The sequence below is a fragment of the Panthera leo genome, chromosome E2, assembly GCF_018350215.1.
Source record: "Panthera leo isolate Ple1 chromosome E2, P.leo_Ple1_pat1.1, whole genome shotgun sequence".
NCBI classification, from domain to species: Eukaryota; Metazoa; Chordata; class Mammalia; order Carnivora; family Felidae; genus Panthera; species Panthera leo.
The window spans coordinates 42508960-42536505 of record NC_056693.1 but is presented as its reverse complement, the minus strand read 5'-3'; the positions used below and the strand labels follow the sequence as shown (position 1 = coordinate 42536505).

Genomic DNA, 27546 nt, shown 5'->3' with positions numbered 1-27546 from the left:
AGCTGTGTTCTTGGGTGCGCGCCGCCGCCGAGATTGACGCGAAAACGCGCGCCTTCGTGTGAGCGTGCGCGCACCCAAGTGCGTGCGTCACCAGCGTCGGCTTCCGCGGGGTGGGCGGCTGGCGATTGGTGTTGCGGAGCGGGAACGGTGGTGGCGAGAAGAGGAACGAACAGGTGGGGGCGCGGTACGCGGACGGAACCCTCCACCTCCGAGAGGCCGCGAAGGCCTGCGGCGCGACCCCTACTCATCGGAGCGGGTACCCCCCCTCCCCCCGCTCCATTGTCCTCTGGCTCCGCCCTCTATTGGCCACGCCCTTTGTCCCATCCTCCGCCACTTATTGGCTACAGGTCACGCCCCTCCTCCATCTCTCCGTCCCCATTGGCTCCTCTTCCACGTTACCCTCTCCCGGAGTTTTTTATTGGCGCAGGCCACACCCTCTTATTTGTCACTGGACTCCGCCTTCTGTCTGGGCTCCTCCCCAGCCATCTTTCATTCATTCTGCTTGTAGTGCTGGGTGCTTGAGACATGGGGGTCAGTCAGACCCGTCCCTGCCCTCAAGGAGTTAAGGGGGAGGTGGGGAGACACAGACCTAGGCTCCGACAGTGACACAGTGGTAAAGAAGCCGCCTAGACACTGGGAGCCTCCAAGACGCCAGGAAGGCTTCCGGGAGGAGGTGAGGCCTAACCCGAACCCTGAAAAATGGTTAGGAGTTTGCTACAGGGAGACATTGGGAGGGCATTCTTGGCAAAAGAACTGAGACATGAGAGAAGCAGGCGTATTCTTGGTCGAATGAAGAGCTAGGTCGAATGAAAGAAGGGGTGGGGGAGATGAAGGGGACTGGTCTAGGGAGAGGCCCAGATATCAGTGAGGAGTCCAGAAAAGTGTACAGTTAGTTGAGAAGAATGAAGCCTGAGGCCTGAAATTTTTTCAAACAGGTGGTTACTAGGCAGAACGGAGGGAGGTAGGGATGGGGGATCAGATCTATACAGGGAAACAGAGTGTGTGGAAGGAATGATTCCAGTTCTGCAAAGGAGCAGGGCTCTTGGGTTCATCCCATTTATTGAGTAACCGCTCTGGGTCAGATACTATTCTGGGTTCTGAGGACACAGCTGTGAACATTCAAAAGGAGAAGGGAGGTAACTAGTAATGACATATACTGTACTTCAGATGGCGATAACTGCTTCAGAAAATAACGTGGGGAAGGGAAGATTGTGGCAGAGAGGAAAGAGGGGGAGGTTTACTATTTTACAGAGAGTGTGTTAGGGAAACTTGTCTAATAACATATTTGTGCAGAGATCTGAGGAAAGTGGGAGAGTGAGCCCTGCAGTTAATATGAGGGGGAAGCATTCCAGACAGGGGACATGTTCAGTTTGAGATGCCTGTTGTAAATTCAAGTAAAGATGTTGACTTGAGAACTGGCAACACCAGCTTGAAGTTTATAGAAGTTTGGGCTGATGTTTTTGAAACCATGAAAGTGAATGAGATCACCCTTGGAAGTAAGCATAAATGGAGAAGAGGAGAGAAGTTTCCATAGAAGTTTCCAAGCCCTGAGGCCTGACAACATTAAGAGATCAGAAAGATAGTAATGATGAACAATGAAGACCAAGAATGAACAGCCAGTGAGGTAGGAGAATATGTTTGAGTGTATTTGGGAAGCCAAGTATAGAACATGTTTCCAAGATGAAATGATTATGTTGAGTGCGCTGATCAATATGTGATCATTGATGACCTTGGTCAGATCAGTTTCGATGGAGAGTGGGGCAAAAGCCTAGCTGGAGTGAAATGTAAGAGAGAATAGGAAAGAAGGAGTCAGCGACTACATGCAGATGACTTGGGGTGTTGTGCTGCAATAAGGAGCAGCTGGAGGGAAATGCGGTGGGCCTGGGAGAGTGTGGGGTCAAGTGAGGGTTTGCTTTGGATTTTTTAAGACAGAAATAACAGCAAGTGTTTATGCTGATGGAAAGAATCTAGTAGAGGAAGAGATTGACGATGTTGGAGAAATGCTGGAATTGTATCCCTGAATAGGCAAGAGAGTTCAGAATCTGGAGACTTCAGTCAGACTTTCGGGGAGAGACTGGATTGTTCTGAGCCCTAGTACAGAGTCAGGAGTAAAGGTCCAAACACTGGCCTTGGATGACCACTAGAAAGAGGCCTCTGAGAGGAGACAGACTAGGGATTGGCTTGAGTTTGCTAAAGTCTCCCTCTGCTCCCCAAAAGCTGATTCTAATTTGGATTTGCACAGATGATCCAGAGGAAAGAGAGCATTCCAGGTGGAGAGACTAACATAAGCAAGGAGCATGCAGGCATTCAAACTGACTGAGGCCAACTGGGCTGGAGGAGTGGTGGAGCAGGTGGGAGGGGAGGGATGAGACTGACAAAGGGCCATAGATGGAAGGCAGGTAGAAGGTGGTGAGAGCCCCTCACTGATCACCCCAGCAACTGAGGCTATACTGTCCCAGCTCCCAGCCTGTGTGGGTGCTGAGCACAGGAGATAAAACCATGAGTAGGGGCTCAGGCCTTGTTCTCAGCAGCTCATAGGCTAAGGGGATTCCAGTAACCGCTGTCGAGGTGGGTGTATAAGTTCTGCCTCCTGCTTTCCCCCAGTCCAGCTTCCTTGGGTGAGCCTGCTGGAAGGCATGGACACTGGGGTGGAGGTGAGGGAGGGGGCAGCTCCCCAGACCCTTGGTGGCAGACCCTGAGCCCACTAAGCACCCACCCAGCATGGACAGTATGGAGCACAGGCCTGCTGATTCTCAGGCCACAGCCACTCATACTGGCCTCCACATGCCCTTCTTTGTCCCCAGAAGTCGACAGTGTGGGGAGTTGGAGTGACTCGGCTGGATGTGACCCCCAGGACAGAATGGTGCTGGACTCAGGGGCTCAGGTGTATGAGCAGGCACCCCCCAGCCCACCAGCCAGTCCCTCGTCCTTGCGCCATAGGCTGAAGCCCTCAGACCGAGATGGGACACTGCTGTACCCCTGGCCTCGGTCCCTGGCCTTGCCCCTGGCTCTGTCAATCCCCTCAGCCCTGCGGCCCCAGCCTGAGCTGCAGCCCTTCTCAGAGCTGCACTTGGGCCACCGTGGCCACATGCGTCGCAGTGAGAGCACCTATACTGTAAATAGTACTGGACGGCGGGGGGGTGGCACCCAGGGTCGGGCCCCACCTGGACGGGGACGGGACCCAGGTGGGGGCACCCTGAGGTCTGCAGCCTCTCTTCCTCATATTGCTAAGAGTCGAAAGGATGCAGGCCGTGGTGCCAGCAAGAGCCCTTGCATGTTGGTGGCTTTGCGGCCAACTAACATGGACCGTGAGCGGGACAAGTTCTTCCAGTCCCACTATACCTACAACCCACAGTTCGAATACCAGGAGCCCATGCCCACGGCTGTGCTGGAGAAGTACTGTGAGGCTTCTGGACAGTTCATCCATCAGGTCAGTCTAGCCTGCCCACCTCACCCTGGCCTGACCACCCAAGAGGCCTGGTCTGACCAGCCATTGCAACCCTATGTGCAGGCAGTAGGCATCATTGAGGCTGTCCTGGAGAAATTTGGTACCTATGAACACTTTGAAGCTGCAACTGGGGGCCAGCTGCTGACCAAGTGCCAGATCTGGTCTATTGTGCGCAAATACATGCAGAAGGAGGGCTGCGCTGGGGAGGTGAGCCAGCCCGGTCTTCCGGGCCCCTTTTCTATGTGCCCCAAACCAGGCTGCTGATACCAGGCCCAGCCCTACACGTGGCCAGATAGTGACCCCAGCCAAGCCCCTATCCCTGCCCCAGTAAGGTGGGAGCTGGCTCTGAGCAAAGGTGGTAAAGTGTGGGTGCCCTGGCCAGGTGTGTGGCCTGGCTACCCTTTGGCATCAGCATGTCCACCTGCATACTGGCCCCAGGGCTGGTGGCCATGGCTTAGGTCACTACCACCTGCAGGTTGTTGTGCAGCTGAGTGAGGACCTGCTGTCCCAGGCAGTGATGATGGTGGAGAACAGCCGACCAACATTGGCCATCAACCTGACTGGAGCCCGCCAGTATTGGTTGGAGGGCATGCTGCGGCACGAGATAGGTCAGGGTGTGGGTAGGTGGGTGGGTGGGTAGGATGAGAGGGGGCTGGGATGGGGTGGTGGGCAGTGAGGGGCCCCAGTAACCCCACCCCCTCTCTTTCTTCCCCTTCCTTCCGGAGGACGGGCCCTTTCCCTTCGTGAGCAGCTACCTACTCCCTCTGGCTCACAGAGGTAGGCCAGAACATGCCTGCCCACTCTCTGGGCTCACCCTCATCTCTTGCTCCCTTTGGGTATCTTTTGTCCCTCTGCTTCCTTTCTGATTTCCCTTGACAGTGGGGACAAGGTTGCTGAGGCCTGGACAGGCCAGAGGGAGTACCCTGAGGGTTGCACTAGCCCAGCCAACATGGAGGCCCTCCAGGGTGGGTGGAAGGCCAGATCCTAGTAATGGAATTGGTTGAGGACTCAAAGCCAGGTTTTAGGAGGGGATAGGCTGAGCTGAAATGGAGAACATGGGACACTAATTACTATTCCTTTCTGTCTGTGTCTCCTCATCAAGAATTCTGTAGCTCTGGGCAAAAGGTGTTTATCACTGGGGGTCATCAGCATGACTTTCAACATGATATGGGCATGCAGGATGTGGGGCCTGGGGTGGTTTGTGAGTTCCTGCTTCTCAGGGGGTAGAGGGGGCAACATAGGGAGGCAGTGTGAGTTTGGGAGAGTTGTTTGTGTGTGTAGCCCTGGATAGGTGGGGAGGATTCTTGTGTGTGGGACTCTGAGTCTTTGGGTGCAAGTTCACCTGAGGAGGGTCTTCCCGCTGCCTGGGGTTGGGTGAGTATGCATTTGTCTGGGGCAGGGAATGGGGGTGGGGAGAACTTGCACGAGAGCCTGAGTTTAGGGGCTGGAGTGTACGTGAGTCACCTTCACCCGCTAGAGGTCCTGCAGGATGTAGCAGGACACAGGTTGGTCCCCTGGATGCCCCACCCAGTGTCGCCTTCCCCTCGCCTTCCCTGCAGGCACTCACTACCTGCGGGGAGTGAACAACGCCCGGCAGCCATGGCATAGCGCCGAGGGCCGGCTGCAGTACGGTCTGCGGCCAGCGAACCCCACGGAGGAGGGCTTGGCCAGCCTGCACAGCGTGCTGTTCCGCAAGCAGCCATTTCTGTGGCGTGCCGCACTGCTCTACTATACCATCCACCGCGCCTCGCGCATGTCCTTCCGCCAGCTCTTCCAGGACCTGGCGCGCTACGTACAGGATGCTGACGTGCGCTGGGAGTACTGTGTGCGCGCCAAGCGCGGGCAGACTGACACCTCGCTGCCGGGTGGGCACCCGTGCTGTGTTGGGAGGGTTGCCCTGAAGGAAACCTGGGGGTGCGGGGTGGGGGGCAGTGCCCTGAGCAGGGGCGAGGAGGGTGGGCTTCCGGCCAGGGGCTCACGGCCCTCCCGTGCCCACAGGCTGCTTCAGCAAGGATCAGGTGTACCTGGATGGCATCGTGCGCATTCTCCGGCACCGCCAGACCATCGATTTCCCACTGCTGACTTCACTGGGCAAGGTAGGGGGCCACGGACCTCTGAGAGATCCCAGTCAGCTCTCCTTGTCACTGCAGTGTTCCCTGAGCCTCTGAGGGGTGCTCGACTAAGGACTGGGTGCCAAGCTCCTCTGGTGGGGGGAACCTGGGTGGAGGTGAACAAAAGTGAAGTGACAACCTGGCAGCAAAAGTAGGTACCTGACCTAGACTTCAGGTGTGTGGGTGGATACTGCATTTCAAAGGAGGTGAGCATTCAGGCCAGGGGAGCAGTCAGGAAAGGCTAGGGAAGGAGGCTGGAGAAGTGGCCAGAGACCAAGTCTCTGGCTCTGGGTTTTTGTGCCAGGCTGAGGAAGATGGACTTCCATCTGAAGCAATGGGAAATCAGTAGAGCTTTAAGCAGAGAAATGTCATTTTTACTTTAGAAGGCTCCCTGTGGATGTTAAGTGGAAGGTGGATTGGAGAGAGAGGCCTAGGGAAGGGAGTGTGGGGGGAGGAGGAAGCCACCTCTCCAATCACTCCTGAAGAATTGGTGGTCTGGCCTAACTGGACAGTAGCCATACAGAGGGAGGAGCAAGCTGGGGAACACTCTTCAGAGAATGGAATCCCTCTAACTCAAAGACCACCCTGAGTTGGAGGGTGACATATTCCAGGTTCTTTCCCTTGAGCTGGCCTAGAGAACTTTGCGGAAGGTGGGGCTGGCATAAGTTGGCACCCAGTTCAGCATTGGGTGTGGGATCTGAGGTGTCTGAGGGAGATCCAGGGGAAGGTGCTGAGGAGTCAGCTTGATACCTGCATTTGGAGGTGAGGGGAAAAGCTGGGCTGGAGACAAGAGTGGGGCTGTGGGGCACGGACGATACCAAGTATTCGAAGAGAGAACAAACACATCCAGGACTGAGCCTCAGGGTATGTAACCTTGGAGTGGATCCAGAGGGTAGAAGGAGGCATTCCAGGAGCAGAGGGCAATGAGCAATTCATAGAGAGCTAGGACCAGCTACCTGAAAGCCACATCGCTCTGGCTACCCCTGAGGCCCAGCTTCCTTCCTGCAGGTGTCCTATGAGGATGTAGACCATCTGCGGCCCCATGGGGTACTGGACAATACCCGGGTGCCCCACTTCATGCAGGACTTGGCACGCTACCGGCAGCAGCTGGAGCACATCATGGCCACCAACCGGCTGGATGAAGCAGAACTGGGCCGCCTGCTGCCTGACTGATGCTGGTTAAGGGCTGTAGGCAGAGGCCCTGGACAGAGGGCCCCAGATCAGCTCCCCGAACATGAAGCTGACTGTTCTGTGCTTCCATGGCCTAGATGTTTCTTGGGGAACTGGGAGGGCAGGAGCATCCCAGGAGGTAGGGATGGCATCAGAGGGTTTGTGTCCCTTGGTAGCCTCGCTGGGGCCTAGGGACCAGTAGCAGCATGTCAGGCAAACTGAGTCTGCCCTCCTACCTCTAGTTCTCTCTTGAGCAGAAGGTAAGCCTGAGGGCAGGAGGGAAGCTGAGCATGATGGGAATGGGGGGTGGTTTGGGGGTAGAAACTTGTTCTTGCATGAGATGGCTTTGAGTGTCTGCATACTCCAGTCTCTCCCTTCCCCCACTTGGCCCCTTGGTGCTCCTTCAGCTTTCATGCTGTCTACCTCTCACTGGGTCCTGGTGGGGATCTCCCTTCTCCTGGGGTGACTGCCTGAGCCTGAGGGCCTGGCTTTCACACAGACTCAAGGGGCAGGGATCCTGGTGGTAGAGACCCAGCTGGGCTGGGGTGTGCTTTCCAGCATTTTGCCTCTCCCACTGGTCATGTATTTATTCCCTATTTATGTGCTCTGCATCCTGGGTCTTGGGAGGCAGCAGCTTCTGAAGGTTTGGTGGAGGGAACAGAGCTCCTCTGGAAGGCACCAACTGTTCCTAGCCCCACTCTCATCTCCCTCCCTCTCTCTCTCTCTCTCACACACACACACACACACACACACACACAGTTCTTCAGGCCTTGTGAGTCAAGCCCAAGAGTTCACCTGGCCCTGCCCCTCCCCCCCAGCATTGGCCTGTGCTATTCCTGTCTTTGCCCATACCCTCACAGCTGGTCTCTGGCAGAGGGTGGCATTGCCTGGCAGCAGTCACACTCAAGCCTGAGGGGCAGGCCCCTAGCCATCGTCCTAAGTCCGAGCCCCTCTTGGACCAGGAGAGGTGTAGAGGTGGTTGTTGCTTCCATTTTCACCTCACTCGACTGTGTGACATTGACCTGTTCCCACCCCGACCTTGCCCTTGGTTTTCCCACCTGTAAAATTCAGAAATGCAGTTGGAAAGTCCTTATTCATTTAGTCAGTGAATACGTGTAGATCACCTTCTGTGTGCCAGTTAATCGTCAGAACCCTCACAGAGCTCCCGGTCCAGAGAGAAACCAGACAATTAAAACAACAATCACAATGAAGTGTGTGGGCTCTGTCTACCCAAGATCCCTTCCTCTTCCTCTCTCACTTCTAATCTCACTTCCCAGGGCTGTGAGCTCTAGCCTGTCCTAAGTGGAGAGAAATCTCCCTTCCTCTGGCTCTCTGCACCAGGCCCAACGGTTTCCCTGAAGTGGGACTGGTGACTACACAGCACCCCACCCCCCCAATTGGTTCATGAGAGGAAAAGGGCTGTAGGGCAGGGCCCTGGGGTATGGCCGTCATCCCACTGGGGGCCTGGAACTGAGGGCTCCAGGGGAGTGTGGCTTGGGCTATTGAGGATGAAAAGGGGCTAAGGACAAGGCAGTGGGGCACAGGGCTTCCCAGGTTGCTAAGACTCAGGGGTATGGATCTTCACCCTAGTTCCTGGGCAAAAAGTCAGAGTCACAGAGAGGGCCCAAGGTGACCCACCGGAGTTTATTCACTTCCAGTGGTACTGGGTCAGGTGGAGACTTGGTGGCATCCTCCCCAATGCCAGAGCAGAATCCCAGGTCCTGTCTGCTTTGGGCAGAGAGCAGCAGCCTATCAGCACTCTGACATTCAGGAATCTAGAAATGATGGGGGGAAAAAAGTAGTTGCGGGGGGGGGGGGGGGGGGGGGGGGACCCTCCCGCCAATCCGACACCAGGTTTGGGTAGCCTCACACCTTCAGACTCGTCACCCGCCTCAAAGTCGGGCTCTGGCTCTGGCTCTGGCTCTGGCTCTGACACTAGTTCGGGTGCTGGCTCTGGTTCCGGATCCATTTGGGGTTCCAACTCTGGCTCAGCCCCTTCAGAGACTTCAGCTTCCACTTCCGGATCAAGTTCCTCGAGGGTTCCGGATACTGCCTCCGAGCCCCCTGAAACCCCAGCCTCGTCGCAGTCTGAAGCTCTGGGCGGTTCGGGACAAGCGGTCCTCAAGTCAGGTGCTTCAGGCGTCCAGTGGCCAGGGCATGAAGGGTCGTAGCTGCGTTCCCGGTAGCCTGGATTGGAGTATCTCATTTTAAGGCCTCAGCGGTATCCTTGACACACGGCCATCTACAACTCCGCTCCACACTCTACCCTTCCCGCCAAGCCCCGTGCTCTGGCCCAGGCCCCGCCCCTCTCGCGCTCACCAGTGCCCACGTGCTGCCAGTCCCAGGCCGGGTCTGGCGCGCGCGTAGTACGCTGGGCGCAGTGCAGCAGCTCCTGGCAGGCGGCCTCGCCCTTGCTTTGTACCAGCAGCAGCAGGCGACGCACCCTGCGCTCGGCATCAGGCAGCGCGTCCAACGCCTCATACTCAGGCCCGGTGAGCACGCCGCGCGCCAGCAGTGCATCCAGCAGCAGCCCGGAGTCGTCCTGCAGCGTCTCCACTAGGCGTTTCCGCTCGCGATCGATCGTCTCTGAGGGCCGCTCCTGCGCATTGCCCATGGTGGGGGCTGCATGGGGGAGGGGAGAGAGGTAATAGGGCAAGGACTCCCCCGCCCTTGACCTCTCTCCCAGGGTCTCCGTGAACACTCGTGGCTGGGATTTAAGTTCACCTTGACCCGGGCAGCCGGACAGCTCCTCAGCACAGGACTTGTACCTCCTGCCTTTCAGGCTGTTTCTGTCCAGTCTCCTCCTCAGGCTTCTCCTTGGGTTCCTAAACGTCAGCTGTGCCTCCCCTCTCCTCTATGCTATCCCTGGGCCCTTATTTACTCTCGACCACTCTCCCCAGTCAGGACGTCCCTCCTGTGTCCCCGCTGCCTGCAGATCCTGCATTTGATTCAGACCGTTTATCCAAACTAAATTCTTTTTCCCAGCCTGCTTCCCCACCTTAACAAGCAGAAAGACCTACAATTGACCTGGATACTCAACACCCAGTTTGCAGTCAGGTCCTTTTCAGTCTATCTGCTGAGTATTTCTCTGTCATCCTAACCTCTTACTTAGTCTAGCCTTTCATGTACAGCTTAGACTCTGCTGAGTGCTGAATCCCCTCTGCACCCAGAGCACAAGTGCTGAGAGCCTTCCCTCACCAACTGAAGGAAGTCTAGGCTCCTATCCTGATCCTGAGGCCCATCTTTCTGGCGGAGGCTCCACCCCTCCAGTCCCTCACCAATACCACCACTATGTTGTAACCCTGACATTGGTCTGATGGTGCTTCCTGGCTCCCTAATACCTGAGCAGGGATGCCTGAATCCTCTTGAGACCTAGCTCTGACCAAGACCTCCTGACATTACTTGAGACCCAACGTCTCCCTGATTCCCTGGGAATCTTCCCAGGGAATGCTTCATCTTTAGGTACCACAGACCCAACTCATAAAAGCCACCAACAAATGCTTGCTGAACTTTTCTGTTTTCCTCCATGGATCCTCCCATTTTGAGAGACTGTCTCTCGCAAGCAGCAGGTCTTAGGCAGAAATTAATCTGCTGTGTCCATTTATTAACAACCAAGGATAAAGGTCCATCACTTTTGGAGTGGCCTGACCCAGGCAGCAAAGCCCCTGGCATTAAGGGGCAAAATAGGTCAGGCCCTGAAGCACTCCCTCCTTCAGCCCACCTACACCAGCCTTGGCTTTGTTCACACAGCACCCTCCCGGGTCTCATCCTCCTTTTGGGGTCACTCTGCTACCTCCCTACCTGGCTCCAGGTCTGGGTGAGCGCCTTTGGTCCTAGCCCCCATCCTGCCTCCCAGGTCTCTCTCACTACCGCCTGGTGTCAAGCTATGCCTCCCTGGCCATTTCACCCTCCTAGCCATACTGAAGTGTCAGCCCTTCCCCCAGCCACTGACCAGAGACCAGAACTACCCCCACCCCTCCCTCTCCCTTCATGTCACATCTCTGACAAATGCTGCTCCTCTACCTCTCAGTGTTCTCTATTAGTATCCCCTCAACCCCACCATGGTCACCTCATCTCCTATGACAGTCTTTCTAAGTACATCTCAGTCCCATCCCATCACTCCCACCACATAGTGACTTTGACAAGCCCCTGGGACAGGATTTATTGTCCCCATTTTACAGGTGAGGAGACAGGTTCAGAGAGACCAAGTGGCAGAACTGGGATCTGATTTGCTCTAACTTGAACTACAACAAGATCTCCTGCGAAGCAGAACATCAGCCTTAATGGCCTGTCTGTTTCCCCCCACTGCCCATCAGAGAGAATCAAGATTATCTGGCCTGGCTGCTCTAGGCCACCTCCTAACCTGGACAGCTGGGGTTTCTCCCACTTCCCTCCACCACACAGTGCTGGGAGAACCCTGTAAGCCCCTGGCACATCTGAATCAGATGCAGATGCTGTTCCCTAAGCCTGGAATACCCTTTCCTTACCTCCATGCTGTGGACCCATCCTCCGTGACTCAAATGTCCCCTTTTCCACCCCAGTGCCAGAATGTCCCAAAAGCAGACTGGTTCCTTCTCTTGTGGAACCAGTGAACAGCATACACCGTCACAACTGCGTGGACATCACTGCACTGTGTACACGGACCCTCTGCCCTCTTTGGCAGAGACCTCCAAAGACTGTGCCCCCAGTCACAGGTGCAGGACCTACTCTGTACAAGTGCAGAGAATTGGGGGGTGGGGGGACAGGTTGAACTGGCCCCTCCTTTTCCCTCATTGCTCCCCAACTTATTTTCATGTTAACCTCCTCCCCACATTATGCCAAGTCCTGTACTTTGTGCACCTCAGTCTGAGGTGCAGAGACCCTAGCTGGTCTGGGTCTCCCCCTGCGACCCAATGCTCAGAAGTGAATACCAAAGTTTTGTCGTGGCTAGTCCTTCAAGGGTCACAGACCAAATTCTTCCCGGAGCTTCAGGAGGTTACAGGTGCCACGCATCCAGAGGGGTCTGGGTCTCCTTCCCACCTCGCTGCGCAGGCTCTTACGCTAGGGAGCAAGGGTTGTGGGAAACTGCGGGAGCTTTTGCGAAAGTGAGATCACAAGGCTCCCCTTACCTCCCCTCCACCCAGTCCCAGAGCTAGAGTCCGGCGGAGGGGCGGGGTTCACAGACCTCCTTCGAGCGCGGCTGGTGATGAGGGGGCGCAGATTCTGCCCAATCAGTTTCTCTTCCCTCCTCCAGCCAGGTGGCGGGGGGGGGGGGGGGGGTCCCGGTTCTGTGCGTTCCGGGCGGCCCCACTCAAGAGTCGAGCCTCCGCGGGGCAGTAGATGACAAGGCAGAAAGGGCTGGGCAGGGAGGGGGTGGGAGCAGCAGCTGCTGAGGGGGCGGGGCGGCCAGGGCTGCCGGGAACTGGGAAGGGGTGGAGAAGAGGGGGGCGTTCTTCTTAGGACACCGGGAAGCAGGCCGCAGAGGCCGAGCACCGCCTGGGCTCACACACGTAGTCCGTTTTCCCTCTCCACCCAGGGTGCATCGGCTGAGTCAGCGAGCGGGTGGTTCGGCCTGCGGCCCCAAATATCCAGCGCCCAGCCTCTTGGCCTGGCAATTACCAGATGCTTTACATCCATCTTCTCCTTGAATTCTCTCTGCTTGTCGCAGATAAGGCTCAGAGAAGGGGACCAGCTTACCCACGATCACAGAGCAGATGCATTAGAAGGCTGGATGTGACCCCAAAAGCCCCTGAGTTCTGGAGGTTGCAGTGGCCACATGCTAGCCCTGGATGAGGCCAGAGGATGGGAGCTAAGCAGGGAGTGGAGCTAACCTCCACTCTCCAGGGGTTCCACTATTAAAGCCTTAGGAGCTGGAAATTTCTGTAAATGCAAAGTCCCCCACCCCCACCCCCACCCCCACCGTGAGTTCTATGCTCCCTGGTCGGTAGAGAAAAGAGACCAGAAACACAGAAAAAAAAAATGCAGTTTATGTGCAGGGTTCAGTAATGGAGAAGTAACAGGGTCTTCAATCAGCCTCTTCTAGGGGGGCACGAGGAAGCTGAGAAGGGCTGACTTCAGAGCAGAGCGGGTTTCAGGGGGAGGGATTGGCCCCTGGGCCCAGGTAGGAGGCTCGGCTCTCAGGGGCGCTGTAAATCGTTAAAGCTCCAGGAAGGCTGAGAGCTGGGCTTCCCAAAGCCGCTTGGACATCCAGCAGGAGTGGTGCCCCAAGTGTGGAGTCCTTCCCTAGGAGAATTGGACTGTGCTCAGCAGGGAGAAACAGCTCTTCCTTCTATCTTTGAGGAAGGAGAGCCTTGCCTGCCCTACCTCTGGTCAGTTAGGATGAAACATCCATTCTTAACCTCCCTGCTTTCACCCAACAGCAAGAGGGTGGGTGGCTCTCAGAGGGCTGCCAGAACTCTGGGGATTTCCCTCCAAAACACAAACTGCCCAGCCTACCCAATCCTGGTAGCTCAGACCAGTTAGGGCCTCCCCCCTAGTCCTGAGTCACCACAACTGTTACCTGGCCCTGGAGAATTTAACCCCTTGACTGCCAGCTCATTCTCACTCCTCTCTGGAACCAATGGCTGCATCTGCATAGGAAAACCCAGGAAGCAGCTGGCCAACCAAGAGAACTGAGAAGGGGAGCTCTCGGGCACTGGCTAAGGGCTTGGCTCAGCAACCCTAACCCCTGCCCTCCCCACCTTCACCTTACCAGGGACAGCTCCATGTCCAAGTCCATCAGGGTCCACTCTCGCCCTTGGTGGCTGGGGCCTAGCACCTGGGGGAAGCTCTGGGTCAGTGGTGCCTTCCCGACTACACAAACCCCACCAAGCCCCATGCCCCTGCCCTGCTGAAGGTGTACTCACATCCAGGGGCCCCGCAGGCTCCACACTTTCAGGGGGGGCCCGAAGCAGCATGGGAGGCAGAAGATTCTCTGGGCTCCGCATCCCCCTGTCCAGGCCCAGAGTTCCCCTGTGCACAGACAACTGCTGTCGGCCTGCAGTGTTCACCCCCATTAGATTCCCAAGGATTCTGGATACATCAGGATCAAAATCTGACATCTACAAAATGGTAGGAGAGGACTCCCCACCTAGAGTATACTTAAAGAGTGCCTCTGCCTCCTACCTTTGACCTGAGGTTTGGGTTATGGAGGTAGGGTCATGGGATATATACCCTCTCTTTGCAGTTGTCAACATCAATGGTTCTTAAGCTATTGTGTACTTTACAATGTTTCCATTCACCCCAATGAATTCCTTCACAATAAGTGTTCCTGGGTTCCTGAACCCTACCATAGATATGCTGATTGACCTGATGGGAATTTCTATTTTTCAGGGAACTGTGATGCAGGTACTCTTTAGAGCAACTCTGGGAAATTAGTTCAGATCATAGTGCCAGACCTCCCCCTCAGCCACCAAGGAGCAGACAGGGCTGGGAAGTTAGTTAGTGGTGGTCTGTCTGGAAAAGTAGCCCACAGGGCTCACAGTCAAGAATGGACTCTTTTGCTCACCTGTCAGGTACCTCCCTGAGACCTCTTGGTTCAGGCTGTTGGGCATTCCTGGGCCCGTCAGGGCTGAAGCTCCCTTTCCCTTCCAGGATGGCCTGCACCACAGCCACAGGCAGCGGTGGGGGTGCTGTCACGCAGAAGTCACACTCGTTTGGGGCCAGAGCCAGCCCGGCCTCGCCTTCCCCCCCTGGACTGGCCGGCTCTTCTTTGAGCAGTGCCAGGCCCTTCTCCCTGCACCAGAGAAAAGCTTCAACCAGACCCTTGCACTGACTTCCCTCCATTCCCCCATAGCCATCTGGGCTGCCGGGTCATCCCCCACAGGCTCCCCAGTGGGCAGCCCTGTCTGTCTTACCTCCTGCCACCACTGGAAGGAGAAAGCCTGGTCCCATCAGGGGATGGAGAGTCTTCATGGATGTCAGAAATGATAGGGCCCCTGGCCCTGTGAGAGCTGGTGAGGCCCAAGGTGGTCTCTGGGAGGGGCTGTAAGAAGACAGCTAGGCCCAGTCCTTCAAGTCACAGGAAGAGTCAGAACCCAACCAGTACCCACATGGACCAGGTCTACGGAGTAAGGTTTGAGGGGGTAGGCTCAGTCCATGCTGGGGAACCTGGGTCTTGGGCCATGGAGAGGAGAAGCTGGACTCCACCTTCTCTTCCTTTTTGGGAATGGAGGAAAAGAATAGGCTCTCCATAATCCCAGCTATGCCCTAGGGAAGGGAGGAGGAGCAAAAACCTACCGACTGGATAAAGTAGGGATCCTGAAGGAGGGCACCAGGTAGGGGGCAGGCACTGAATTTGGCTGCTGTTGGGCATGAGCTCCCCTCATCCAGCATCAGGGACCTGTGCAGGGGGGCGGGGCAGGTTCATCCCCCATGCCTCTCAGCCTGCACCTCCCTCCCTCAGGCCCCAGCAGCCAAGTCAGCAGAGCTGAGGCCTGTTGCCAGGGCATCAGTCACATGCTGGAGGCCGAAGGGGCTCCACCCAGAGATGGGGGCCCTTTGGGGGTGGAGAGGGGAGGGAGGGAGCATGGTTTCAGCCCCAGACCCTCTGCTGTTGGGATGCTTTGGAGTGAGGGGGAAGGGATTGCTGGGGGTGGTGGAATTGGGGGAGAAGGTCCTGGAACATAGGGATCTGGGAATGGGGGTACTTGGTGGTAGAGTTGGGGAGAAAGGGGGAAAGCCCTGGAGGTGGGCCCTTGGGGACATTGCCATGGAGTGAAGAAAAACGGTATTGCAGGGAAGAAGAATGAGGATTCCCAGTGAGGGGTCTACTGGAGGAGATGGAGTTCAGGCATGGGTCCTCTGACAGAGAGGCTCCTGGAAGTGAGTGTGGAAGGGGGGCGTCATCCCGGACTTTCTCACTCACAGCTTTCTCTTAGCTCCTGCGTTGCTGGGCCCTGTCTGAAGTGGCCCGAAGAGGCACTGGATCAGCTAAAGAGGAAGCAAAGGGTTAATTCATACTTCGGACCTTGCCCCAACCCAAGGCACTTCCAGGTGGATTCGCCGCCCCGGCAGAGGAGGTGGGTGTGTTCAGGAGTGGAAGAGAGAAGTGGGGTAGGGGGAGAAGAACACCTTGCCAATGACCCGGTGCTGCTGACCATGGCTCTGCCGTAAAGTCACCACCTCCCTCCATAAGATCTCGTTCTGCCTGCGGGAAGGCGTGGGGGAGGGGTGCTGAGGCACCTGAGAGTCCGCCCAGTCACCACCCCCCACAGAATGGCAGGCCTGAACCCACGACCACTCAGACGATCGTCCATCCATAGAGAATAGAGTTCCACAGTTCAGCCCATTTGTCTGGATGGAGGCACCAAGACACGAGAGAGGAAGGAGCTGTGCAGAAGAACAGCCTGGTAGCTAGTGTTCTCTCGTCCAGACTCCCCTTCCCCCCTTCCCCCCTCCTATGCCCCCTCCCCCCCGCACTGCCTGAGCTCCCGCAGCCGCGCCTCGGTGCTCTCCTGCACTCCCCGCAAAGCCTGCACCTCGCCCAGCAGCCGGCCCAAGTCCTCGGGGCGCCAGCGGCCGTCGTCGCTGCGCAGCGCAGGCACCTGTAGGTGGGAAGCACCATCGGATCAGAGTCATCTAGAACACGGCCAGCCGTCTCAACACCTCTATCGGGGGTGCTGGTTCCTGCATGCCGTACCCACCTTGCGCCGCACGCGTTCCAGTAGTTGCTCTCGGCCGCGTACGAAGCTCGGGTGCTGGAATTCGACGTGGTCGCGCTCTGGCCTCAGCAGGCCGCCCTGTTCGATGCTCACCACCTTCCGAAAACCGTCTAGGGAGTGGGGCGTGGGGGAGTGAACTGCCCCATCCCCGCGCACCAAGTCACTCACACCCAATTCCCGTCTTGCCCTAAGGACTCACACATGTTGAGTTGCCGCACAAAGCTCGCCATGTTGCTGTGTTTGAAGTATTGGGGCAGCACTTCCTTGGCGAAGCGGCTCTGGTCGCTTACGAGGAAACTGGTCCCGCTCTGCCAAGAACGCCTCCCGCCCACCCACCGTGCGGGCGGAGACGGGACGACACAGTGAGGCGTGCCCGCCCACGGCCAGGCCCGCGCTCTGGCGCGCGCGCGCGCGCGCACGCACGCACACACACACACACACACACACACACACACACTCTCACTCCGCTGGGGACCGGCCACTCCTGGAGACATGGGACGAGGCCAGAACTGCACCAGCTATGAGGCCTAGCCTGGGGCCACCACAGTGTATTCTTACCCTAGCCCAACCCAAAAATCTCTACTGGGTTCTCGGAAAGGAGGAGCAAAGGCCAGGGTTTTTGGGTTCCAGCCCTGGACGGGTCCCAGACCCAAGATGTTACTTTGAGCTAGAACCAGCCCCAGCCCTTCCCTCCCTCTTCTGGTCTCTGTTTTCCGATCTGTCTGCTGGGGTGGGGTGGGAACTAACTGACCTCAAAGATCCCTCAGGCTCTGGGTCTCCAGAAGGCTCCTACCTACCCTTTCCTCGGTCTGTAGGAAGTAGCCTCACCTCCATCTCGCACACCCCCTCCAAGGTAAACTACCCAGGACAGCTGAATCGGGGGACCCACAGCCCTATCCCAGGCGGGGGTTGGGTGGCCGTGGATGTTCACTGACGTGGAAGGATCCCGGGGACCACTGGGGAAATCAAGGGGCCCCAGCCCTCACCGGGCTCCAGCGGATCAGATGGTCGGTCCCCGGGTCACCCACCAGCGCCCACAGCTTGCCGAGGAAGGCAGGCACGGGGCTGGGGCCCGGCTCCGTGGGCAGCGCTGCTGGCGCTTCCTGCATGGCGCAGTCTCGGCCCGGCTAAGCGCTCGGGCCCGGGCGCCGCGGGCTTGTCAAAGCCGCGGAAAGTGCTGCGTTTGCCGCCCGCCCCTCCCTACTCCGCCTCCGGGCGCCGGGTCAGGCGGGGGCCACGTGCGAACCCACGGGGCGGGGCTCAGGCCGCGGCCGCAGCAACAGCGGACAGAAAGGGAAGGCTGGGATCCGATGTGAGTGGAGGGTGCGGTGGGGACGGAGACCTGGGTTCGAGTGTCACCCTTTGTTCTTAGGGAGAAATCGCCCGTGCGCGGCCTGGTGTGGGCTGAAAAAGTCTAGAAGGTGATGGCCATGGCCTGGATAGAGAGGGCAGATAGAAGTGAAGGGGTTGGGATGCGGAGAGGAGAAGCTGGCACCCTCCCGAAGAACTCTGAGACATGGTCTTTCCAAGGATGCGGAGTGCCCGGTCCCTGACCGCCGCAGCCGCAGCCGTAGCTTATCAGTACAAATGATCTCTCCTACGCCTACCTGGTGGGGTCCTCTGGCCTCTGCGGGTTCCCTGCTCTCCCTGTTAAGAGCCAGCGCCGCCTTTGCACAGGACGCAGTGTTGCTGCAGGATTTTTTTTTTATTTCACACTCTCCCCAGAGGCGCCGCCTGAGCCTGTGTCCTGTCTCCCCACCGCCCCGCTCCCCATGCCAGGGACGCGGAGCTAGCGTAGCTTCCATAGGGAAGTGGGGTTGAAGGAGGGTGATCCCACTACGGAAATACACCCAGTGGACTCAGGACGCAGGGGCTGGTCCCGAGGCAACAGAGTCCTGAAGGAGCGGGCTAGTAGTAGGTGCACGCCTAGGCAAATGCATCCAGCATCTCAGTGGCCACATATCTGCTGGGGAGGCGGCTACGCCATCACGCCACAAGAGTGGGCAGCCAGGGATGTGGCTCCCGGGTTAGTTTGAGCGTGTAGCTGCGCAGGCGCGGACAGTGCGCGCGGAAGGCGTGCAGCACGGAGGGTCGCACGACGCAGAAGCAGTGTACTTCGCGCAGGTCCGAGCAGCGCACAGCCAGCAACTCCAGCGCGGCGTCCAACTCCGCTGAGGCAGCGGCGCGCACCTCCAGCGCGCGCAAGGTTGAGGCATAGTGGCGCGCAGCAAAGCGCACAGGACCTACGGTGTCCCCAGAGAGACTGAGGCGCAGCGCAGCCACTGGCACGGCAGGCTGCAGGACCCGCGTCACGCTCTCGTCAGGCAGCGCTGGCTCCAGCTCCAGCTCCACGACCAGTCTTGGGTGGCGGCGGCGCACTGCGGCCCAGGCTTCCTCGGGCAAGGGGGGCGCGCGTGCGTCCTCGGGGCACGCGCACCGTAGGGCCAAGTGAGCGAAAGGCGCGCGGTCTGGCGCCGCTAACACCTGGAGGGCGGTGCCCGACAGGCTGGCCAGGTGCAGCCCAAGGGCGCGCAGACGCGGGCAGGCCTTCAGTAGCTCTAGCACGGAGTCTGGCCTCACGCTGCCCACCAGCGTACAGTTGTTTAGGAAAAGGCTTCGGAGCTCGGGACAGCCGCGTGACGCCTGCAGCACCAGTGCGTCGTCCAGTGTGAAAGGCAAGCGCCGAAGGTCGAGGTGACGCAGCGCGCAGGAGGCCCGACAGATGGCGTGCACGGCGTCCAGGATGTCGCGGCCTGCGTCGAAGAGGGGCTTTTCTCCGTGGCAATTCAGGAGCAGGCTTCGAAGCCCTGGGGTACGACCCGCCAGTGCCGTCAGCAACTCAGTGGCCGCCCTGCGGCTCGGCTCCCTCGACGGCTCAAATTCCAGCCGTAGATTGTGAACGTGGTCCAGGCAGGCGGACAGATATGGTAGCAGCGTACCTTCTCGCTCACAGTCGTAACTTGTGGTTAGAACGGTGAAGAAAAGGCATTGGCCTCGAGAGGCCAATGCCTGTCCCTCACCCTACTGTCCCCACCCTGCCCCCTACAATACACCTCCCAGTCCTGATCATTCCTGGTTGCCCCAAAGTAGACGCTGATTCTAGGGGGACCTCCCACCCTATCCCTTTAGAAGACTTAAGATGCGATACGCCTGTCACTAGTTGAAACTCTGGCAGCGAGAGCCAATGATATTTTAGAAACTGAGCTTTCTCCGAGGTCTCTACAGAGGCCTGGCATGGCTTCTGAACTGTCAGGTTCCCATTCTGACTCAGCTACTCCTTACCTGAGTGACCTGTAGAAAGTGATTAAATCTCTGCCTCAATTTCTTATCTGTGCAATGGACATAATAATACTACCTATCTACCACATAAGGTTTTCGTGGGGATTAAATAAATTAATATACATAAGGCACTTAGAACACCAGTTAGTACATAATAGGTGGCCAATAAATGTTAGTAACGATTGTGCTTTTTAATATCCCTGACCCCCAACTCCATGGAGAAAGGGAGAAGGCAGGAGGGCGGCGCGGAGGAGGGAGAGGGAGGGGCCCGCTCACCTGATGATCGTGTCGTGCCACACCGCGCTGCAGGTAGCAGCAGCAGCCCAGGCTCTGCAGACCCTGGAGGCAGTGGCACGGTCCCGCAGGGGCAGGTGGCGAAAAATAAGCGCCAGCACCTCCTCTGGCAGTTGCTCTCCAGGCTCTGTCATGACCGTGGGCGGGGTGGGAGCTCCGTGCTAACAGCGGTTCTTGCCTGGAGAGAAGGGCGTCTCTGGGCTCAAGAAAGCCAAAATGTTGAGGGGACCACCAGAACCTATGTGTAGAAATGCTTGTGGCCCAGGAATTGCTACATAATTTGCAGAACCCAGTGCAAAATGAAAATACAGGACTCTTTGCTGAAAATATTAATAATCTCAAGACAGTGACAGCAGAGCATTTGACCAAGGTGTTAAACTAAGCATGAGACCCTGTGCCTCTCACTGAACAGGCCTCAGAACCATGAGGTTGGCCCTGGATGCTTAAAGATTCTTTCACACTACATCCTCACTTGTTGAACAAATCTGCATTTTATGCTATACCAGAAGAAATACAGCTACGACCTATGTGCGAAGTTGATAAAGCCGAACATGTAGATTTGGAAAATGCTATCGGGTCTTTCTCCTAGTTACTAAGGTTTACCCTGGGGAAGGTGGAGGGCTGCACTGTACATGACCTGGGACAAATCGTCCTTCCCTCCCTGCCCACCCCCTCCCCAGCTCAAAGAGCTCCTCTCGCCTCTGCCTCCCCGTACACACACTCCCCACCCGGACCACCCAGACTAGTCTCCCAGACATCTTCCAGAACTGCTTCCTTCCCTGAACTCTAAGTTCCAGGGAAGGACTGGGCCCAAGACTCGCCTCAAGGGCCCTTGAAATGAGGGCTTCTCAGATGGCAGGGGCAGTAGAATCACCCGCACACTTGTTCACAATACAGATCCCACTGCCCACATACTAAATCAGGCTCTCTGGAAAGAGTAGGACCCAGGAATCTGAATTTTAAGAAGTGCCAGTTGACTCCACCGGTCCCAATTGAGAAACCACGTCCTAGCCGTGCCAGTCACTAGAGAGTGACGATAGGGTTAATAGGGCGAAAGCATTGGAGAATACTTTTAATTGGCAGGGACCACCAGCCAATCAGGAAGCGGGGGCGCGGGTGGGGCACTGCTGAACCGGCTCTGAGGGAAGGCTCCTTCCTTCCCCCCCCCCCCCCCGGGGAAAAGTCCCGGGTGCTTCCTGAGAAAGGCCGGAGGGGCGGAGAAAAGCTTCGGGCTTTGAGACCTGAGGGGCCCTGGGTTCAAGTTTCAATCCTGATCCCGGAGCAGTACAGGCTCAGGTTGGGCGATTTAGGTTCAGCAGGAATTCCGCAGACCCATCCCAGAGCGCGGCCTTTGTTGGAAAGTGTGCATCCTCTTCGAAGTTGACAATTTATTTTAGAGTGCTTGAAGGTTTTCCTACACGTTTCACACCACTTGCTAGTTTTCTGTTTTCCCATATTCTCCAGGTTAACTGTCCCTGCTGCAATTTGCGCCTCGTTATCCTTAGGGCTTCAGATACCCTCGGCCAGGCTTGAACTTGGACCCACCGGCACCCCGTTCTGAGTGTCAAGGAGTAGGAGAGGTCAGAGATCATCGAGCTCAAGCCTCCAGGCGGCACTAGAAAATTATGGTGCCCAGGGGGTGCCTCTTTGTTGATCTGTTTCCTGCCTGAGAAAGCGAGGCAGCGCTCTCCCTTGGGGTCCCCTGGGCGCGTAAATGCCGCAAGTGCCCAAAGTCTCTTGCTGTGGGCAGTTCTTCCCGCCGTCTAACCCTGGGCGCCAGTGTCTTACCTGCTCAACGGACCAAGGGGGCTTTGCCCAGAGGCTGTGGACTGGCGCCTGAGGACAGTGGGAGGGAAGGAGTCACAGGGAGCACGGGGGGCGGGACGCCCGGGCTGACGGGGCTGCTCCGGCTGGGGCGCCGCCCCTGCGCTCCGCGCACACCCGGAAGCAGCCTAGTCCAGTGGAGCAGGGCGGGCGTGGGAATCCGGGCTGGGCCCAGGCCGCCAGGTTAGTGCAGAGGATGGGTGGGCTTTCCCGGGTGCCGGCAGGAACAGAGGCGGATCCCGGCTCAGGAGCGTGGGTGCAGCGCGGTTGTCACCCGCTGCTGCCCGGGCCAGCTGGTGGCGGTGGCCTATTGGGGTGTTTCCTGGCAGGCGAAAGAGAGCGTACGGACGTTGGCACTAGCGTTCCTCATCCCAGCTAGGGTCTTTCGGTGGCGGCGGGGGGCGGGTGGTCAAGTTCCTACTGGTGGGAAGGCGGGGCGGGGCTCGTTCTGACTTTGTCTGTGAGCAGAGACCTGTTCCCGCCCTAGCCAATTGCACTTGCGAAACCGCAGCACGAGGGTGGGCGCAACTGGAGGCTGGGCAGAGGGGCAGCTGAGTAGGGGGACGCGCCAGGATGGATGCAGTTCTTGAGAGGCTCTGGCCGCGGGCCTTTGCTGTCCACCCAACCGGAGGTGGAGCTGCCCCAGGACAGTTAGGCTATATTAATGGAACCCTGTGCCTGGTTGGCCTCTGGTAGTAGGGGCCTATTTTCTTTAGTTGGTACCCGCGTGTCCCTCTCAGTCTCAGCTCAGTGAAGAGTCTTCTTGACCCAACCCGGCCCCGCCCTCAGAGAGGCGGACTGCGGGTGGATGACGCGCGCGGGGCTTCCCGAGGAGGGGCTTCTGTAGAACGACACGCAGGAAGAGGTTCCTCAGTGGATAACTCGAGCCAAGGGTCCCCGTCCTCGTCTCAATCCTATTATCTGACCCTCCAGACCTCCAGCCCAACCTGTTTGAATTCTCCCATTTGTCCACTAGTGAGTGTGATAGAACATTCCCCCCCCCCCCCCCCCCCCAGCTTCCTTCAGGTTTCCAGGGCCCGCCCGCCCTGACAGTCCTGATGGGCAGACTCTGGCCCGGTCCCAGCCCCCCACCACTGCAACTTCCACATTCATGAGGTCAGCACCCTCAAGTCAGGGGGCTAAGAAGACATGGAAGAAGAAACGTTTCAGGGCAGGTTCCCTGCCCTCTGGGCCACTCCCCCTGGGCTCCTCACTTTTTTGTCACTTGTCTTGTACTGCTCTTGGTCCCACTTATCACCTATAGAGTCTCACCCCGTTGTTTTTTTTTTTTGTTTTTTTTTTTTGCTTCCAATTTATGTTGCTTTTTAATACAAAGCAAATATGTCTATTTTACATAAATTAGAATGTTGCTAAATACAATGAAAATACCCGCCCCCCCAATCTCCTTCTCCACCCCCTGCAGAGGTAAATACTGCTAGCTAGCTTCCTGTTAATTTCCAGACTATTGCTTTGGATAAATACACAAGTATTAATATGTTTTCTACCAAAAGGTTATGGGGGAGGGAGGCTCAAAAGGCATGTCCCCTGTGCTCATACTGAGGGTGGGACGGACCATCATCAGGTCTGGGTGATGTTGGAGGGTCCCTGCCTGGCTAGTTACTGTCCCAGCTGTGGCTCTCGGGTTACGATCTGGGGGCAGATCTGAAATGCAACCTCTGTTTTGAGGTCAGGATTCCTACTCCCTAACCAACAAAGTCCAAGGGACCCTCTGGCCCCCCCCCCCCCCCCCCCCCTCCACACACACACACTGCTGAGGCTCCCTGTTCCTCATGTAAATGGATGCCAGCTGGGGCCATCCCATCTGTTCTGCCTACAGCAAAGACATCCTGGGTGCTTACAGCTGGGGCTCAGCACCCCCTCCTAGCCCACTGTATATAAATACAGATGATCAGAGATAAAGAAGTGTGACTGGTGAGGCAGGAGGTGGGGTCTTGAGCCAATGTTTCTAGGAAAAGCGTAAGATGTTGTCCCAGGGAAGGTGGGGAGGAAGAATCATGCTGCACCATGCTGCCTCATGGGAATTCTACCCCCCCCCCCCCCCCCCCGGTCTAGGGCTAGGGTTTGGTCAGAAGATAGATGGAGGAGATACTAGCACCAAGGGGCCCTGGCTCTGTCTGGACAAGGAGGGAATCTGTAATAGAACAATTTGAGTTGTGTAAGACAAGAGCCCAGCTCCAAGGACTTTAAAACAAAAAAGGAATGATTTAGGTCACATAACTGAGAAGTTCAGGGTGCAGCTAGAGCCAGGGGCATAGTATGGTTAGGCATGCATCTCTTCATCCCTTGGCTCTGTCTCCTTCTGTGTCAGTTTTATTCTCAGCCAGGCTCTTTCCAGGCAGTGGCAAAGGAGTCCTTATCCTTCCTTCCAGCTCAGCCCCGTGGGAAGGGAAACTAATGTCTCTTTCTTATTGGTACAGCCAAGGTTGCAGGTTGATTATGATTCACCTGAATCCTATACCCAACTCTGAACTAATTATTTCAGGAAGAGGAGTGGAATATGAAGATTGGCCAGGCCTATTTCTCTCGCTCACACCTGGAGCTAGGGAGTGGGGTTAGCGCCCCCAACAGGCACATGGGTAGAAGAGGGAAGGCCCCAAAGTTCAGCCAGGATTGGGGAAGGGAATCTGGGCACAGGTCAACACTAACAGGTATCCTTGGAAGTGAAGCCAGGAGGTATGGTAGGAATGCAGGTGAGAAAACCTACTGGGGGGGGGGGGGGGGGCTCTGGTCCCAAAGGGGTACTCGGGGCTCAAGTTTAAGCTGAAGGCATACCAGGACATGGGTTCGGTTGGCTGTGGGGCATGGACACTGCCCAGGATAAGGATGTCTCCTATCAGCTTTCATAAGGGAGACATCCTGGCCTGAGGGAGGGGTGGGGGGTGGGGAGCAGAACTTCTCTGCCTCCACTGCAGTATAGTATCTCTCTTTTTCTTCCACTGTGACCCTGGGCTTTCTCTGAGAAGATAGTGGATGGACAGTACTCACTCCAAGTCTGGGCTGAGCTGAGCTGGGCTGGGCTGTGCAGAGACAGAAGCACAAGGGGCTGCCTGTGGGATGATAAACTTCCCCTCACAAGTGTGCCAGCTGGGTGGGGACAGCTGGGCCATGCAGGACTGGACACTTGTCTCCAGGGCTGGGTTGGGGTGATCTGGATGCCTGTCTATGTCTCCAGGAGGCAAGATGGCGAGTGGGCCAAATGGGCTCGAGGAGTGGGTGGGCAGCGCATACCTGTTTGTGGAGTCCTCGCTGGATAAAGTGGTCCTGTCTGATGCCTACGCTCACCCCCAGCAGAAGGTAGCGGTGTACAGGGCTCTGCGGACTGCACTGGCAGGTGCGTGGGTGGGGGGGGTACTTGAAGAGGGAGGGGAACTTGGGCCTTTGTGGGCGGGGCCAGGGGCTGAGGCCCCACCTCCTGAACTCTGTGGGCCCCTTGCTTAACCACCGTGTTAAGGAAAAGATATGATGGGGTGGGGAGGAGGGGAGAGGGGTGCTTGGTTTCATAAGTCTGTCTTCTCTGTTTATGCATGTATGCCCTTGGGTGTAGACATGTGTCCCCGTCTCTGTGTATGATCTACCTATATGTGCACTAACGCCCCCCCACCTGCTTGATGCCCTCTACTCACCAGACCAGCCAGCTCTCTGCTTTCTACTAATCGCCCATCTCTCTCTTCTTTTCCTCTCTCACTGCAGCACTCCTTGCCCAAGACCCCTCCCTAGTACCTACCTTTCGGGGGAGCCCCCCTTTCCCTTCTCGGGGCAGAGGCCACAGGAAGCTGAAGCCGTTTGGGGGATCCGCTTCCTTCCCGGGCAGTGGGAGCCACAGTTGGTGGAGCCTGAAGACCTGAGACCTCTCCCTCCACTGTCCTGACGGGTGCCCACCCAGAAGGCTTGGCTGCCCTGGGCATACACCCCTCTCTGTGCTGCAAAGCCTCTCCCTATGTCCCTTTTGCCCACCCTCATTTGAGGCTTCAACGATGGGGCTGGGGTGGCACCCATTCCGTCTTACGGTGCTCCCTGTGATAGGTTCTGGCTTTCATTTTGGGTTGTTGCTGTGTGCATGCCAGTTTTGTTTCCCAGCTGGGAGCTAGGAACAGGGAGGGAGTCTGCGCGGGCTTCACCCCACTACGGTCGCTTGGAGAACGGCCCCGCATGGGGACCGCCTGTCGCCTGACTGTCCGCCTCCGCAGAGAGTGTTGGGAGTCCGGAGGTGCTGCAGATGCTCAAGATCCACCGCAGTGAACCGCAGCTGATTGTGCAGGTGCGTTTCTGCGGACGCCAGCCCTGCAGCCGCTTCCTGCGAGCTTACCGCGAGGGGGCGCTGCGCGCCGCGCTGCAAGGGTGCTTGGCAGCAGCACTCGCCCAGCATTCGGTGCCGTTGGAACTGGAGCTGCGCGCTGGCGTGGAGCGACTGGATACCTTGCTGACGGATGAAGAGCGCTGTTTGAGTTGCATCTTCGCCCAGAAGGTGCGGCTGGGCCAGGGCCAGGGCCAGGGCCAGGTTGGGGTGGGGCGGGGATCCGCAGCTAACACACCTACCGACGACCCCCCACTGCCCTCCCTAGCCTGACCGGCTCCGGGACGACGAGCTCTCTGAGTTAGAGGATGCGCTCCGGAATCTGACATGCGGCTCGGGGGGCCAGGGTAGCGACGTGGAGGTCGCTCCGGTGCCCTCACAGTCCCTGGATGCCTCTCTCTCAGACGAGAAGCCGCCGCCGCCGCCATCTGGCCAGACTTTTCTGTTCCAGGGTCAGCCCATAGGTGAGGCGCGCTCAGAGGCGCAGGCAGGGTCACTGGGAAGATGGAGTTTGGGGAGGAGCAAGGTCTGGGCCGGGTAGTACCTGGGTGGGAATGGAGGGTACCGCTCCTGGCTTCCCGAGCTCATTCTGCTTCCCGCTCCCCCCGCAGTGAACCGGCCGCTGAGCCTGCAGGACCAACAGACGTTCGCGCGCTCAGTAGGCCTCAAGTGGCGCAAAGTGGGGCGCTCCTTGCAGCGAGGCTGTCGTGCGCTGCGGGACCCGGCGCTCGACTCACTGGCCTATGAGTACGAGCGCGACGGGCTGTATGAGCAGGCCTTCCAGCTATTGCGGCGCTTCGTGCAGGCCGAGGGTCGCCGCGCCACGCTGCAGCGCCTGGTAGAGGCACTAGAGGAGAACGAGCTCACCAGCCTGGCAGAGGACTTGCTGGGCCTGGCGAATCCCGATGGCGGCCTGGCCTAGGCTGGGTACCAGAGAAAGGGACGATCGGCCAGTTGTCCAGCCCAGGTTTGGAGCACTTGGATGACCCTAGAGTCCCTTCTGCTGCTACTGCTGAGCTCTGTCCATCCATGGGACTCTGAGACCACACTTATAACCCCACTTAGCCGAACTGTTGGAGCTGCTGGGCAGTGTTGATTGCCTTCTTCAAGAGTTGGGCAAGCACCCACCATGCCTACTGGGGTGCCACTGGGGATTTGGCTCCAGATACTATCACAGAGACAGAGTGCATGGGTGACCTGCTGCAGCAGTCTGCCCACCCCAAATGAAGGGCTTCTGGCCAGCCCTTACCTCTTCACTCACTGAACAGGTAACTGCTCATTAAGCACTTGCTGTGTCCTAGTTATCATCCTGGTGCTGTAAATACTGTGGTGAACAAGATACATGAAACTGCCCGCCCCCAGTTCATACTCAGTGTCGGACTGCAGATATTAAGCAACTGTAATAAAAGATCACCTGTTTTTTTGATGTGAAAAATAGGGGTTAGGCTTCTGGGGAGAGATAGT

The 27546-nt window shown here is 57.4% G+C and overlaps 5 protein-coding genes across 19 annotated transcripts; 2 read left to right on the top strand and 3 right to left on the bottom strand.

Annotated features, from left to right (window-relative positions):
* Positions 1-86: 86 nt before the first annotated feature.
* KIAA0895L (KIAA0895 like) lies at positions 87-7936 on the top strand. Of its 8 annotated transcripts, none has more exons than XM_042918346.1 (8): positions 383-673; positions 2805-3115; positions 3356-3430; positions 3512-3655; positions 3924-4056; positions 5008-5313; positions 5447-5544; positions 6568-7936. In XM_042918346.1, exons 2-8 carry the CDS (start codon positions 2861-2863, stop codon positions 6730-6732), a joined length of 1176 nt encoding a protein of 391 aa, XP_042774280.1. In that variant the 5' UTR covers positions 383-673; positions 2805-2860; the 3' UTR covers positions 6733-7936. The 8 variants fall into 8 exon arrangements, with proteins under 8 accessions (XP_042774282.1, XP_042774278.1, XP_042774280.1 ...); XM_042918345.1 differs by having other exon boundaries at positions 3233-3430; XM_042918343.1 differs by adding an exon at positions 1476-1624 and having other exon boundaries at positions 2805-3430.
* Positions 7937-8354: 418 nt separating this feature from the next.
* Positions 8355-12089, bottom strand: NOL3 (nucleolar protein 3). Of its 5 annotated transcripts, none has more exons than XM_042918356.1 (7): positions 11894-12089; positions 11640-11793; positions 10947-11437; positions 10531-10574; positions 9049-9351; positions 8602-8916; positions 8355-8504 (listed from the first exon to the last, which is right to left on the bottom strand). In XM_042918356.1, the coding sequence occupies exons 4-7, from the start codon at positions 10571-10573 to the stop codon at positions 8497-8499; spliced, it is 669 nt and encodes a 222-aa protein (XP_042774290.1). In that variant the 5' UTR covers position 10574; positions 10947-11437; positions 11640-11793; positions 11894-12089; the 3' UTR covers positions 8355-8496. The 5 variants fall into 5 exon arrangements, with proteins under 5 accessions (XP_042774290.1, XP_042774289.1, XP_042774291.1 ...); XM_042918355.1 differs by having other exon boundaries at positions 11640-11769; XM_042918357.1 differs by having other exon boundaries at positions 10947-10988; positions 11640-11769.
* A 584-nt stretch (positions 12090-12673) lies between these two features.
* On the bottom strand, positions 12674-17479 carry HSF4 (heat shock transcription factor 4). 2 transcript variants are annotated; one of them, XM_042918339.1, is made up of 13 exons: positions 17357-17479; positions 16570-16678; positions 16353-16480; positions 16129-16253; positions 15781-15856; positions 15575-15639; positions 14947-15049; positions 14565-14706; positions 14216-14339; positions 13575-13680; positions 13421-13486; positions 13229-13298; positions 12674-12951 (listed from the first exon to the last, which is right to left on the bottom strand). In XM_042918339.1, the coding sequence occupies exons 1-13, from the start codon at positions 17477-17479 to the stop codon at positions 12800-12802; spliced, it is 1389 nt and encodes a 462-aa protein (XP_042774273.1). In that variant the 3' UTR covers positions 12674-12799. The 2 variants fall into 2 exon arrangements, with proteins under 2 accessions (XP_042774273.1, XP_042774272.1); XM_042918338.1 differs by having other exon boundaries at positions 14216-14443; positions 14565-14692.
* Positions 17480-18356: 877 nt separating this feature from the next.
* Positions 18357-26705, bottom strand: FBXL8 (F-box and leucine rich repeat protein 8). Of its 3 annotated transcripts, none has more exons than XM_042918354.1 (3): positions 26627-26705; positions 19926-20121; positions 18357-19329 (listed from the first exon to the last, which is right to left on the bottom strand). In XM_042918354.1, exons 2-3 carry the CDS (start codon positions 20075-20077, stop codon positions 18357-18359), a joined length of 1125 nt encoding a protein of 374 aa, XP_042774288.1. In that variant the 5' UTR covers positions 20078-20121; positions 26627-26705. The 3 variants fall into 3 exon arrangements, with proteins under 3 accessions (XP_042774288.1, XP_042774287.1, XP_042774285.1); XM_042918353.1 differs by lacking the exon at positions 26627-26705 and adding an exon at positions 25513-26061; XM_042918351.1 differs by lacking the exon at positions 26627-26705 and adding an exon at positions 21732-21814.
* TRADD (TNFRSF1A associated via death domain) lies at positions 21862-27501 on the top strand. Its single transcript, XM_042918360.1, has 5 exons — positions 21862-21950; positions 24961-25119; positions 25976-26253; positions 26351-26546; positions 26694-27501. Exons 2-5 carry the CDS (start codon positions 24969-24971, stop codon positions 27002-27004), a joined length of 936 nt encoding a protein of 311 aa, XP_042774294.1. The 5' UTR covers positions 21862-21950; positions 24961-24968; the 3' UTR covers positions 27005-27501.
* The last annotated feature ends 45 nt before the right edge of the window (positions 27502-27546 follow it).